This window comes from Nannospalax galili, unplaced genomic scaffold (assembly GCF_000622305.1).
Source record: "Nannospalax galili isolate Female #2095 unplaced genomic scaffold, S.galili_v1.0 scaffold548, whole genome shotgun sequence".
In the NCBI taxonomy this organism is placed as follows: Eukaryota; Metazoa; Chordata; class Mammalia; order Rodentia; family Spalacidae; genus Nannospalax; species Nannospalax galili.
In genome coordinates, this window is record NW_008358999.1 from 942,494 (window position 1) to 957,129 (window position 14,636).

At 53.8% G+C, this 14,636-nt stretch overlaps 2 protein-coding genes across 3 annotated transcripts; both read right to left on the minus strand.

The window, feature by feature from the left end:
* Positions 1-4,475: 4,475 nt before the first annotated feature.
* On the minus strand, positions 4,476-9,645 carry Tmem82 (transmembrane protein 82). Of its 2 annotated transcripts, none has more exons than XM_008822662.3 (6): positions 8,850-9,179; positions 8,594-8,666; positions 8,235-8,409; positions 6,493-6,910; positions 5,284-5,474; positions 4,476-4,963 (listed from the first exon to the last, which is right to left on the minus strand). In XM_008822662.3, the coding sequence occupies exons 1-6, from the start codon at positions 8,935-8,937 to the stop codon at positions 4,838-4,840; spliced, it is 1,071 nt and encodes a 356-aa protein (XP_008820884.1). In that variant the 5' UTR covers positions 8,938-9,179; the 3' UTR covers positions 4,476-4,837. The 2 variants fall into 2 exon arrangements, 1 of the variants encoding a protein (XP_008820884.1); XR_003847701.1 differs by having other exon boundaries at positions 4,872-4,963; positions 5,284-5,442; positions 8,850-9,645.
* Positions 9,646-9,744: 99 nt separating this feature from the next.
* Positions 9,745-14,352, minus strand: Slc25a34 (solute carrier family 25 member 34). Its single transcript, XM_008822663.2, is given in 7 exon segments — positions 9,745-11,461; positions 11,987-12,121; positions 12,761-12,840; positions 12,843-12,912; positions 13,013-13,078; positions 13,804-14,051; positions 14,054-14,352. Coding segments are annotated over 7 exon segments (948 nt in total). The 5' UTR covers positions 14,220-14,352; the 3' UTR covers positions 9,745-11,278.
* Positions 14,353-14,636: the final 284 nt, after the last annotated feature.

Here is a 14,636-nt window from a genome sequence, read left to right on the forward strand (position 1 = left end):
CCCACCTTTTTTTTTTTTTATTATTATTATTATTGAGACAGGGCATCTCCTTGGCCTAGAGCTCACTAGGTAGGCTAGTCTAGCTGGCTAGTGAGCCCAGAGATCCTCCTGTCTCCACCTTCCCAGTGTATTACAAGTGTATGCTGTGGTGCTTGCTGTCATCGCCCCATCCACTAAAGGGCTCTTAAAATTTTACCCACTTGGGCTGGAGAGACGGCTCAGCAGTTAAGAGCACTGAGACCCAGGTTTGATTCCCAGAATCCATATGGAGGCTATGAACCGTCCTTAACTCCAGTTCCAGGGGAATCCGAAGCCCTCTTCTGACCTCTGAGGCATTGCATGACATGGATGCACTCACATACATGCAGCCAATACACTCATACACATGGAATAAAAACAATAAATAAAGTATTTTTAAAAATTTTACCCAGTTGTCTCCTACTCTGCAATCCACTCTCCAGCCAGTCCATCTTGCTGGCACTGTCAGCCTCTGACCATCTCCTCTATGTACAGTCTCCTGTGGCTCTCCAATGCTGGTGGGGACATACCAAACCCCTCATAGGATCCTATGTGACCCAGACCCAGTTCACCTCTAAGGCAGTCCCTCAGACCTCCTGGACCCTTCAGGCCAGCCTCCTGGCTTCAATCCACCCTTGGCCTGGGAGCCTATGCTCTAAGATGGGCGGGCTGCTAGTCAAAATGCTCCCAAATCAGTGTGTTCCAAAACAGGAAGAACCCTTTGACTGTGAACCTCAGATTCTGTTACTCGCCTATGCAAAACCCCCCACCCACTGGCTCCCATTAGGGGAATAAAATCCTGACCTTTGCCTGCTTCTGAGTGTTCAGGGCCATGCCACCTGTGGCTGTCTTCCTGCAACTTGGTGATCTGAGGCTCCTGAAATCTCTCCTGGCTCACTGCCCACCTCAGACCTTTGCCCATGCCTTCTCAGCCTGGAATGTTCTTCCTTTGGTTCAGCTTCCACCCTTACTTGTAACTTTCTGCTGATGTCCCCTTCTGTGTGTGAAAGGCAGCTCTTATCCACTCCAAAGATCCCCAGCTCCTAGGGTGCACTCCCTTGTTAATGCCCTCTGCACTGTGTAAGACCCTGTGTCTTGCTTATAATAGAATGTGGCAAAAGTAGTGGGATATCACTTTGTCTTGGGTTAGGCTTCGAGGTCCCCCTCCTTCTCCCTCCCTTGCTCTGAGGGGAAGAAATTGCTATGTTGTGGACAGAAGCCCATGCTTAAGAGTTTGAGGGAGGCCCCCAGCCTTGGGAGGCCCCTCAATCCCAGCTGACCCCTTGACTGTAGCTGCACTGTATGCCTAACTCATGGAAGATGTAGTCTCAAGATGCTCAATTTTCTTTTGGGAAAGATTTGTTATGCAGCAATAGCTGATAGATACAACTTCCTTGGCCCCTTCACTACCCTAACCCATCAGTCTCCATCCTTTTACCTAGCGTGATTTTTCTAGGCAACACTGTCACTTGATGCCACACTGGCTTGTCTGTCTCCCTTGAGGTTGAGCCTTGCACAGCACTCATCACAGCCTCCTCTCAGTGTGAGCAGGGCCTGGCCATCTGCAGACACTTGGGGTTGACTTACTGGCTGAATAGATTAAGTACAGGGATGCAGGTAACTCAAAGGACAGTCATAGCTCAGAAAAGCCAGGGAGGGGTTTGGGGAGAGGGAGGCTGTCTCTCTCCAGTCCTAGCTGACCCTACTTTAAGCAAGCACTATGGACCCTAGTCTTCACTGCTTTTAGTTATTGTTGTTGTAAAGCTGGGAATGGGCCTCAGGGCCTAATGTAGGCCAGGCAAGCCCTCTACCAACTGAACTATATAACCAGCCCCACCTCCTTTTTCACCAATACTGATGTTAGAACCTAAGGCCTCATACATTGTAGGCAAGCACCATATCACTGAGCCAATAATCTAATTTTTATACACTTGTCAGACACAATATAATTTTGATAAGAAAAGAATTCCATTCCATCCCCTGTGTCCCAATTTTTGTTTGGAAAATGGTCCCTGTGCCCATAAAAAGGAAGGGACAGCTGAGTCCAGCTCTTTCCCAGCCTATCCCCAGGGCATTCATGGCTATACTGTGGGCCAAGGCTAGTGTGTCTGTCTTCCAGCACAAACAGTAGGGCCTGTTGGAACCCAGAACCCGTCTGGGTCTTGCGGATGCTGGCCTTATGCCCACCCAGCTGAGTTGTTTCCTCCAGACAGGGCAAGTTCTGGGACAGAAGCCAGCTCTCCCAGCAGGGGTACTGGTGTTGTACTGAGCGGGTACCCATTGTGCTTGGGCTATACCTGACATCCACCAAACCAGCTCTGGGTCCCACTTGTCCCAATAACAGGGTGCTTTGGGTGGGGAGTAGAGGACCACCAGCCAGCTCTTGCCTGCTCTTGAGCAGTGGCCCTTGGGTGGCCATGGTGGTCTTTGTCCTTTTTTGAGACAGAGTCTCATGCAAACCAGGCTGTCCACAAATTTGGTATGTAGCAGAGGATGACTCAGATCCCCTGATCTTCCTGCCTCTACTTCCCAGATGCTAAGATTACAGATGTGCACCATCACACCTGGTAGCACTGGGGATGGAACCCAGGGCTCTGTGAATACTGGGCAAACATTCTACCCACTGAGCTACATCACCACATCCAGCCCATAGAGGGTGTGGAGTCCTCAAAGTGCCTCATCTAGGCCTCAGCTCTTCCCTGCCATTCCCACATGGGCCTGCTCTTGGGACCCAGGAAGGCACCGTCACAGAAAGGGTGCCTCTTCCTGATGGGCCGCCTCTCTGGTGAAGCCCCAACAGAACCAAACTGCCAGTGGGCTAGATGCTTGGCTCAGGAAAATAGGCCTGAAGGGGGACCTCAGGCTGCCTGGGACATAAGGTGGCCAGAACTACATCCAGAGCCACCTGGGATGGATACGCCTATTTCTCATAGGCAGCCCTGTTAATCCTCTGGCTCTGAACATTCAGCCAGAAGTGGGGAGCAGGGAGCATGCAAAATGTGAACTCTGGGATGGTGGTAGGGTGGAGGATGGCTCTGTTCAAATCCTATGTACCTGGGCCAGAGAGATGGCTCAGCAGTTAAAAGTACTTGCTAGTTTTGTATAGAACTGGAGTTCAGTTCCTAGCACCCAGCCATGTTGGGTGGTTCACAAATGCCTGTAACTCCAGCTTGTCTTTTGATGTCCCCAATCTTGGCTCTGAATGGGGCTGAGATGGGAAGAATCACATGACCTTGGACAAGTCAGGGTCAGAGGCTGGGGACCCAAGAGTAGCTTCAGCTCAGATTGGGACAGGGTATGTGTGCAATCCACCTGAGATGCAGGGGGGGGGTCCTAGATCTCTATCCCCTAATCCCTTGCTATCTCAATACTGTACCCCATCCCAGCGCTCCCTCCCTCTGTAAGGACGCCTGTGGTAGGGTAGAGCAGCAGATTAACCTACAGAAGAAGCCAGTTGACACAAGACTGAACAACCCTTCCCCACCTGGACCAATGTAACCAACACAGCATGTTCGAGAAAAGCAAGAGGGCAGAGCTATGAAAAAGATCTATAATGGGGCATGAGCTGGCCCAGCACTTAAAAAAATATTTATGAGCCGGGCGTGGTGATGCACGCCTGTAGTTCCAGCACTTGGGAGGCAGAGGCAGGCGGATCTCTGTGAGCTCAAGTCCAGCCTGGTCTACGTAGTGAGTTCCAGGAGAGCTGGGGCTACAGCGAGACCCTGCTTCAAAAAGACAAAAAAAAAAAAATTATTTTTTAAACTTTTATTTATTATTTTTATTTTATGTGTATGCATGTATTGCCTGCATGTAGGTAAGTGCACCCATGTATGCAATGCCCACAGAGGTCAGAAGAGGCTGTCAGATTCCCGGACAGTTGTTAGCTGCCATATGGGTGCTGGGATTTTAACCCAGGTCTTCTGTAAGAACAACCAGTGTTCTTACCCGCTGAGCCATCCCTCCAGCCCCCTATTATTATTATTTTTATGTGTAGGAGTGTATTGCCTGCATGTATGTAAATGTACCCGTGTCATACAATGCCAGTGAAGGTCAGAAGAGGGCATCAGATCCCCTGGAACTGGAGTTAGGGACAATTGTTAGCTGCCATGTGGGTGCTGGGTCCTGTACAAGAGCAGTCAGTGCTCTCGGAGAGCCATCTCTTCTGCTGAGTCATCTCTTCAGCCCCATGGCCCAGGGCTTTTGAATGTCTGCCTTTCCCATTCTCAAAAGTGCTTTCCCTTTCATAAAACCCTCTCTGTGTCTTTGCTACTAATCATGTGTCCCTGGTGCCATTTTTTCTTCTGGGACACAAGAACCTGAAAATTTCAAAGGCTCCCCTTGGCCCTTAGGGAGACCCAGCCTATGTCAGGTTTGAGGCTCACATTCTAGGATCCTGTTAGAAGAGTCGTAGGCCTCAGAAACAGCTTTTTCTATGTCTTTGTGATTCTCAACATGAGTTCAGAAAAATTATCTTTATTGTTCATGGAGACGGTGAAGTCGGGGAGGGGTAAGAGGACAGGGAGCCATTCTGAGGTCACAGTCCTCCATCCTCCAGCCCTGCCCAGAAAGGCAGGTCTGACCAAGACATATAAACTGTCTACCCAGAAGAAAGAGGGATTTACTTAGGGCCCTCCATGTCGCCACCCTCCCAGGTCCCCAGCCTTAGCCCTCCCCTTTCTCCATGGGTCCTCAGGCCTGTCCCTTATTCTAGGTGGGGACCAGCCCTGTCACTCAGTCTCCAGGCCATATCCTGAGGTCAAGACCTTGCTGGTCAGCCTGTGTAGGCTGGAGACAGACGTCAAGTCTCCTGAGGGGCAGGTCAGGAAGAGTCTGTGCTTCGGGACAGGGCAGCTGCAGAGGGCTGGGACTGGCATGGAGCTGTCGCTGTTGATGCCCCTGTTGCTGATGCTGATGCTGTTACTGTAGGCCTTGGGGATGGAAAGCCCTGGGGGAGGGTCGGGAGGAAAAGATGCAGACCCTGTATCTGTCCATCTCTGTTAGCCCCAGGGATGCTATGATCAGGACCTTCTGACCCCTCAGGGACCCTGGGGTTCAGGCTGGAGTGCGCTGTGGGCAAGGTTGGGTGGCACCTATCTCCCACTCCTAGTATCTTAGAAGACAGTAGGGCTTGGCTACAAATGGAAGAAAGGACTTTCCAGCTTCTTCTGCCCCAGAGGTCACCCTAACTCTTGTCAAACATGGGTCTCTGGAGGTTTCATGAACACTGGGAGCAGAGTGGGGCCTGGGGTACATGGGGGTGCCTACCTGTATCTGGCAGAGGTCGATTAGGATACGAACACCTGCCAGGCACCACAGCTCACCCAGCAGGGAGACAAGGATGCCCAGAATGTCCAGCCAACGACCCACAGTCAGCAGCAGAATGAAGAGGCCACCCATGCGCACTAGCACCGTCTGGACCTGGCTCTGCAGATTGAATCGCTGCTGCCGCTGTTCCTCTACAGGACGCAGTGGTCACCGTCTGTGCCGGTGCACCTGTCCATTTCCCATCTGCCTTCCCCAGGGACCGTATCACCTTCCTTAGCCCTCCTACATCCCCAGCTCCTCTCTCTGAGTACCCCCAAATCTCTCCCAGTCAAGGACAGAGCCCTGCTGGCCTTCAGTCTTCCCCTTCTGCCTGCTGGTCTGATCTACCATACATGTCCCACCCCTGTCCCAACCATCTTCCCCAGGGCTCCTGGCTTCAGTTCCTTTCCAAGTTGTACCAACCAGCAAAAGCGACCTTCTAAACATGTCAACATGATGAAGTCATTCCTCTATTTACAACACTGCCAGGACTTCCTATGGCTTCTAGAGTAGAATTTGAATCCATAGCTTGACTTGCAAAGTACTGCTTGATTTGCCCCAGGTCTACTCCCCAATCTCACCTGTCTCTGAACTAGTCTCCCTTGCTCACTACTAGCTGTTCTGACTTCCTGTTTTGCTCATTGAACATGCCCAGCTTATCCCCACCACAGGGCACTTGCTGTTCTTACTGCCTGGACTACCCTTCCTTGCCCTGTCACTTCTGACCAGTTCCCAGTCTGTAGCCAGGAGGCTCTGGCTAGAGGCCAGATCTGACCAGCCCACTCTTTCCTGCTTAGGACTCTCCCAGCCTGGCTGACCATAGTAGCGATTGACCAGGGCCTTATGAACTTGGCTAGCTTTACCCAACCCCCTTGCCCTTAGAGTGACCACACTGGATATCTGTCACTGGTTCCATGTGGCCATGTCCTCTCTCACTCTGGGCTCTGGCAAATGTGGCTCTCCTGCCCTTGATGCCTTCTCCTCTCTGGGGCTCCCGCTCAGACCAACCCAGGTGCCAGCTCCTTAGGGCTCCTGTACCAGGCAGAATGTTGCTCTGAGCTGCCCACAACGTGCCCATAGTACAGCCGCTGTCCCTAGACTGAGTGGACTGGATGCCCTGGGATGTCAATGGAGTGACTGCCGATGGAGGCCCCACCCTGTGGCTCTCACCCTGCATGTAGATGACCAGCAGTGTGTAGCAGATGGTGAGCGGCATCCAGAAGCGCATCGCCTCTGATGTGCTCAGGAAGTCCTGGTTGATGAGGGCCACAGCCGCCAGGTCACTCACAGCAAAGGCCACTGCCAGAGTGCGGCCCAGGAGCCTTGGCAGGCCATGCTGGCCGGCCAGCAGACCCAGGCAGACCCCACAGTAGCGCTGAGTGCTGTGCAACTCATAGAGGCTGCAGACGTGACTGCGGAGGCGCCGGGCAGCCAAGGCAAGCAGTGCAGCCAGCCCAAGGCTCAGGAGTAGGTTCAGGGTGCTGTGTGGGGCACCTTCCTGAAGGAAGTTCAGCCCGCAGCTCAGCCCGCAGCCCAGGGAGAACTGGCACAGCAGATAGAGCTGCAGCCTCTCCTTGTCCTCGGAGCCCTGCAGGAGAAGGTAGTTGATGGCAAGCAGCACTTCAGGAGACAGGCACCCTAAGGAACCCTGGGAATCCGTCCCAAAGAGAGAGCAAAGGCCTGGGTTGGGCCATAGTGGGTGGTCTCTTGACCATCTAATAGCTAGTGGTTCAGAACCTTGAAGAACTGGCTTCACACCCAACTCCCTCCCTTGATGGTTGGGCCACAGATAAGCCATGTGCTCTTTTGAGCCTCAGTTTCCCAGCAGACCCCTAATCATCATGGCTGTGGGCATGGAATGAGCTGAAGTGCTCGAAGTACTTAATACTGTTTTATTATTTATTAATTTTATTTTTTATGTGTATGAGTATATTGCATGCATGTAAGTGCACCCATGTGCAGTGCCCACAGAGGACAGAAAAGGGCATCAGATCCTCTGGAACTGGAATTATGGACAGTTGTTAGCCACCATGTGGGTGCTGGGAATCAAACCTGGGTCCTCTGCAAGAGCTGCCAGTGCTCTTAACCACTGAGTCATCTTTCCAGTCCCCTTAATGCTGTTTTTAAATTTAAAAAAAAATTTTTTTTTTTGGTCTTTTTGAGACAGGGTCTCCCTTATGTGTATGCGTGTATTGCCTGCATGTAGGTAAGTGCACCCGTGTTGTGCAATGCCCGCAGAGGACAGAAGAGGCTGTCAGATCCTCTGGAACTGGAGTTACAGTTGTTAGCTGCCATGTGTGTGCTGGGACTTAAACCTGGGTCTTCTGCAAGAACAGCCAGTGTTCTTAACTGCTGAGCCATCTCTCCAGCGCTAATGCTGTTTTTAAAACAAGGTCTTGTATCCCAAGCTGGCCTCAAACCCGATAGGTAAAACATAACCTTGAATTTTTTGTTTGTTTGAGGCAAGGTCTCACATGTAGCCCTGGCTAGCCTGGAACTATGAGGATCAGGCAGGCGAGGATCAAGCGGGCCTTGACTTCACAGTGACCCACCTGCCTTCACCTCTCAAGTGCTGGGATTAAAAGTTGAGTCCCCATGCCTGGCCTTGCCGCCGGCCCTTTGACTGCTGGAATTACAGGCATGTGTCACCAGGCCTGTTTGCTCAGTGTTGGGGATCAAATCCAGGGCTCCTGCATACTAGGCAAGCACTCTATCAACATCTTCAGTCCACATTATTTTCTTGGGACTGGAGGATGGCTGCATCTGTGCTGACATGGAGACCAGACAAAACCCCAGGGAGCAAACTGCAACCTCTGCTTCCATCTGAGAGGGAAGGGGCTCCCACTGGGCCCCACTTTACAAGGGGTGAGAAGGACTGGGAGTGGCCCCTAGCTTCTTCCCTGCAGTCTCACCTTGCCCTGGGACAGCAGTGTGGACACAGCCCGGAGGGAGAACTCCAGCACCACAAGGGCGGCCACCCGGGCCCCCACCACCGTCAGGAACAGGCCCAGCCCGGCCAGGTGCACGGTCTCCAGCGAGGCCCACTGCGTTCGCAGCCGCTGCTTTTGAGGCTGTCGCCGGGGGTCACTGTGGGGGCAGAGAGGGAGTGGGCAGAGGAGCAGGTCCACAGTCTGGCCCCTGGGTGGGGAAGTGGGGACAAGGTCCCGAGGCCCCAGCCGCCCCCCCCAGCCCTCCCCAGAGAGGCCAGAGTCCACGTGGGGCCCAGCTGCTTGCCTGGGCCGAGCTGAGTTGCACCGGCGTGAACACTTACTTGACACAGGCCACGAAGAAGTAAACTTTCAGGAGGCTGTTGAGAACCGAGACTCCAAGGGCCCCGATCAGGCCTGAGCCGAAGGGGAGGGTAAGAGGGGACGTTAGGAGCGCAGGTGCGATGGCAGGGGTGGGGAGGGTGCGAGGGTGCAGGGGGAGGGGGACAGGTGGCGAGGCCCACGTGGGTGGGGCCCACCTTGCACCCCGCCCACCCAAGGGAGGGGCGGGGCCCAGGCGGGCGTGCGGGAGGCGCTCACCTTGCAGGAGGCTGTTGAAGAGGCTGGAGCCCCACTCCAGAGAGGGGAGGCCGGGGAGCCAGGAGAGTAGGGAAGGCAGAGAGAGCATGGCAGCCTCGGGGATCCAACCCCAGCCTCTAGCCCGCTCTGGGTTGGGACAGACCCAATGACATCACCGGTCAAAGGTGTCTGTAGAGGGCAGGGGCGGGACTAGGTGGAAACAAAGGCCTAGGGACTGGGGGAGGGGTGGGGAGCGGAGAGCCAGAAGTCTTGGCGCGTCCAGGTTGCTTCGAAAACTCAAGGCCCAGCTGCAGGGCCCAGGGGTGCGGGTGCAGGCAACTTGCTGCTGCTGAGGGCTCCCCATTTAGGCATCAAGGGTAAAGCAGTTATCTCTAGTCTATGTCCCTCTTTATACTTCAAGCCCACCATGCCTTCTGGGAGGCCCACCTCTGCCTGTCCACCTGTCCATCCCAGACTGAGATGTGGGTGTGGCCCACACTCAACTTGAGCATGAGTGCTCTCAGCTCATGATCCCAAAGTAGGTCTCCCCACAGCCTGAGGCTAGTCCTCTCAGCCTGAGGTCTGGGACTCCCACAGTCTAAGGTCACTTCAGGCTCTGTCACTCTAAAATCTTGTAGCCCAGCTTCCCAGGCCTCAGTCTTGGCTGTGCTGTTTCAAGGAATGGGAGGGTCTGGAGTTCCCTGAGGACTCAGATGGGGTCTGCAATCATCCTTACGACAGGGGTTGGGTGCAGGCTTGGCTCCCGCTGTTCATTCCTCTGGGGTCCACTAGGTGGCAGGCCTGACCTGGCCAGGCTGGAGCTGTTGTGTCTTTCCCAGAAGGTGCTGAGAACTGTGGGTTTGAGGTTCAGGGGTGGGTGGCAGAGGTTGCCAGGGGTAGAGGGGAGTCACCAAAGTAAACAAAATAGAAAACTTTATTGGAGAAACAGCACAGGCTGTTTCTGGGGAGCAGCTCTCCTACTTGGGGTATGGTGGGGAAGGTAGTTGGGGCTACTTGATCCTGGCCAGTCTTGTCTGGCCTGGGATCTTGTCTGGTGTCCACCTTCATAATATAAAGGTTAGTGCATGTCTTAGGAGCCCACTTGGGGTGGAGTGAGTCTGTGGTCTGCAGAAAGGGCCATGGGTCTGGCACTGGACCTACCATGGTTCATAATTCTGAATTCAATACTTCCAGATTCACATGCTGAAGTTGTAACTCCACTCCCTCAGGAGGTGACTGTATGTGAGATGGGTAACTATCTCTGTAACAACATGGTTTTCCTACAGTGTGCCCCATCTAACATGACTGGTTTTCCCCCTCTTTCTCTCTCTCTTCCTCACTCTCCATCCCCCTCCCCCTCTTCTCTCTCCTCTCAACTCTCCAGAATCACATGTAGCCCAGGCTGGTCTCAAACTCACTATGTAGCCAAGAATGACCTGAACCCTTGATCTTCCTGCCTCTGCCTCCCCAGTGCTGAGATTACAAGCATGCACCTCTATGCCCAGTCTCTGTGGTGATAAGGTTGAACCCCAAGGCTTCATGCATGCTAGGCAAGCACTCTATTAACTGAGCTAGATCCTCAGTCTGACTGGGGTCCTTATAAAAGGTAATCAGACTTAAATATACAGAGACAGCTGTGTGAGAACACAGGGAGAAGTGTGGCCACCCACAAACTAAGGAAAGAGGCCTCAAGAGGGGCTAGCCCTGGGCTTTGGGGTGTGCATCACTGGCAGAGCATATAACATGTCCCAGGATCTGAGCAACATAAATAATGAAATAAAGTTCAAGACAGAGGCTGACCCTTGACCTTGATCTCAAGCTTCCAGCCTTCAAAAAATAAGAAAATAAGTTCTTGTTGATTTGGGTTGCCAACACTTTAGAACTTTGTTAGGGTGGCCCTGGTAAAATAGGCACTGGGGGACACTAGGGCCTCGTGACCCATTCATGGATTTTCCCATATGTGCAGTGACCTCTGAGGGATATGTTGCCCCACAGCCCTGGCATAGCAGTGCCCTGGTCAAAAGTACAGAACCCAGGCTTGAGTTCTAAGTCTGGCTCTGGCACCACAAAGCTGTGTGACTCTGACCAGAACTGTGGCTCCCCTCAGCCTCTGCTGCTTTGTGGAGAGAGATTTTGGAGGGTCACACTATGAGTGGAGAACTGAGGAGTCGGCATAGCTGAGCTGCTCTGTGCATGGGGACTCTGATATGCATGGGTTACTGTGGCAATGGGCAAGGTGCTGGGGCATGGTAACGCAGAACTGAGAAGGAGGCAGAGGGTGCTCACGAAGAACTCTGATTCTAGAGCTGGGTTGATCAGAGTTGTCCACAGTCCTCCTGACTTGTGGCAGGACCTGACTCAGGTCGGCTCCTGGTGGCCAGTCCTTACTGAGCAGGCCAGTTCTTCCACCGAGTGCCAAGTTGTGTGAGGATGTGGGATGAAGGCTGACACTAGGTACCCTGGTATTGGGGCTTTTCTGCCAGTTTCCGCAGTTCATCCCAGAAGAACATGCTGAGGATCGTGTGAGGGCCCAGGCGCAGATAGGCCAGTCCCAGGCCCTTGTAGAGTGCCAGGGGGCCCTCCTGTTGATAGATCTTCACCAGGCAATCGGCAAGGCCCCTGTACAGTTGGCCCTAGGGACAGACATGGGGTGGGGGTTTACCTTGAGAGCTGTGAGGTCCCAGGCCCTGTCACAAGTGAGTGTTTGTGTGTACAGGCTTCTTTCTGTTAGTGTGTCAGAAGGGGCACGTGTCAGTCCCCAGCTGGGAGGATTACAGAAAGGTGACCCTCTGAACTGTGACATTAGTGGAAAAAAGATGGGCCTCATCCTTCAGGCAGACAGCCTCTTGCTAAAAGCACAGCTCTCCTGGGTACTTTGTTACCGATACATCCTTGAGATTGGCAATGCCACAGGAAGGTCATGATTCTAATCCTGGCTCCTCTACTTACCAGATGGGTGAACTTAGATAAGTCACTTCTGCTCTCTGAGCCTTAATTTCTTTATCAAGGACCAGAATAAAATCAGGGTGTCAAAGGGCTTGGGTATATGCCTGTTAATATGCTGTGTATGCCTATGGAACTCTTGACTGTGTGTGTGTGTGTATGTTGGGGGGATCTCCCAGCTCCCCACATCCTCCACTCCCCCGTTCCCTGCTCACCCTGCCAGTTCTGTCCACTGGCTAATTGTACAGCCGTGTGCTGACCACATCAAAGGGGGTCATGACAGCAGCTACAGCTATACTGCTGATCATGCCTCCAGCCAGGGCTACCAGCCAACTGTCCTCCGAGAACCACTGTGGGGATGACACAGGCTGCTGACCCCATCCGCTGCCCTCCACCCACCCATAGGTGCCCTCTCTGCCTCATGAAAGCTGGTAGGGCTGGGGTTGGGGTTCAATTCAGACCTCTCTAGTCATTCCCTACTCCACCCCACCACCCTGAGCTCCTCCAGTCTCAGCACTCACTAAAGACCCCCAACTCCTGTTGGGCACAAAGGCTGGGTCACAACTATGACAGCAGAGCCTACAGTTTCTTCCCTCCCTCCCTGGGTCCCTCCTTCCCTTCTTTTTTTTTTTCTTTTTGTTGAGACAGGGCCTTCTTATGCAGCGGACTGCTCTCAAACTTGTCATCCTCCTGACTCCACCTTTCAAGTACTGAGATTACAAGTAAGACCCACTAGCCTTAGCTGCAACTAATTTGCTTCTCCCGCCCCCCCTTTCTCTGCAGTCCAAGCTGACCTCAAACTCTATGTAGCTGAGGACCCCCCTAAATTTCTGATCCTCCTGCCTCAATATTCCAAGTGCTGGCGTGCAGCACCATGCCCAGAAAGATTAGCTTTTGTATTAGACGCTATTTGTCACCACCCCTGTGTGAAAGAGGCAGGAGGCAGGTGGCCCTCTCACTCTACCTGTGCAGGTGTCTCCAGCCCTTACCTGTTTTTCCTGTACCCAAGCCTTGGCAGAGGTGAACGTGGACAGCTGGGCAGCTGAGCCCACCATGACTTGGGGCACAGCCCACCCACACCCTGCCACAGCCCCAGCAGGCCCTGCTTCTGCCAGATGGTCTCCAAGGCACCCAGGACGCTCTGCAGGGAGGAAGGGTACAGGTTGCTAGATAGTCACAGCCCCTGCCTACCCTGGAGGCCATCCACACAGCCCAGGGGTTCTGAGGAGAGAGGTGCTCACCTGGTGCTGATGCTGGCACCCCATAGCCATTGCAGCTACTGTTTGGGCCTGCAGCTGCATCTTGACCTGGGAGTGCAGAGGAGATGGGAGGTCTTGATTGGAGACTGGGTGATAAACTCAGCATGTTTGAGCCCGTTCCCTGCATGGTGTCCTTGACCCAAAACCTGATGTTTGAGGGTTAAATGATTATGTAGCCCCATCTGACTTCGAGTCTGTAGTGTAGCTGAGGATGACCTTACTTCTGATCCTCCTGCCTCAATCTGTTGAGTGCTGGGATTACATTTTTGCACCATCAACCTAGTTTATGAGACACTTGGGAACAAACCCAGGGTTTTGCGCATGCTCAGCAAGCATGCTATCCCCTAGGCACATCCTCAACTCCGGGTTTGCACCTAAGGAACAAGTTTTTTAACCAGATCTTTGGGCCTTAGTCCCTTCACTATTCAAGGACCAAATGAAAAGGCTGCAGTGTCCCGACCAGGACACGGGAGCCCTTGCTCAGTGGCAGTCTTAATTCTTATTGTATACCAGGCCACACAGGAGGCACGGCCAAAAGCAAAGGCTCGAGTCAAGTGCACACTTGACACTCTGTTCCTTCCTCTGGTTAGAACCAGCGGGCACGGACCCCAGAGGAGCAAGGGTCAGGACTAGCACTGATTCTAGGTCAGAACCAAAGTTTTCCAGGAAACAGTCCCCTCCCAACCTGTCCTGCCCCACCCAGGGACACAGAGTCCAGTAGCTGAGGAGCCCCAGTGGAGCTGGGTCACGGAGTGAAGGGAGAAGGCACTCACCAGGTAAGCAGGGCTCCCCACGAAGGCTCCCAGAGCCCCAGCCCCAGCTCCTGCAGCCACGGTGCCACCTGGCTGCTGGGTGAGGCCAGCCTGGCATGCCAGGCTGTAGCAGTAGAAACGGACACCATTCATGAGGCCCTGGTAGAGAAGGCCAGCCGCCAGCCCCTTCTGCAGGCCCCACAGCCCATCTGCCTGGGCCACAGCAGCTAAGGACATAAAGCCCCAGTAGGGCTTTGGGTAGGTGCCTGGGCCTGTAACTCCCCCTGCAATTGCAGCCGAGTCTTCACCACCTCCAGGGGGTTGGTCAGGACACAGGCCAGGCAGCAGGCTGAGGCACCTAGCACCAGGTCCACAGCTGGAGCCACCATCTCCACTGCCTCTTTCTGAGGGCCTGGCTGTGCCTGGGTCAGGGCCATGGCACCCGCATAGGTGGTGGTGTCTAGGCCATCTGCACCCCTGCACCGCCACAGGGCTGGGAATCAAGGGGGCCCAGGGCCATGTCTAGAGGACAGAGGTCCACGTCAGCTGTAGAATACTGCTGCTGACTGGCAGCCCCTGGTTTATCTTGGAGATCCACCTGCTCTGTTCAGCAGACCGGGTCTATGGGAGTCTGGACACGCCTCCTCCAGCTCAGACCAATCCCAGCGGCCTCTGGCCAGGGCGGGCCTGGACCCTGGGATGTGGGGGAAAGGTCACTTGGGATTGCACAGAGAGGGTTAGGAAGAAGTGGCACATGAGGGAGGGGCTCCTTCTTTCCCTCGCCTTGCTGTCCTCTCTCTAGTCCCTGCCTGGCTTCAGCTAGAGTCCTGGGTGGCAAGTGTCTTGGGTTACAC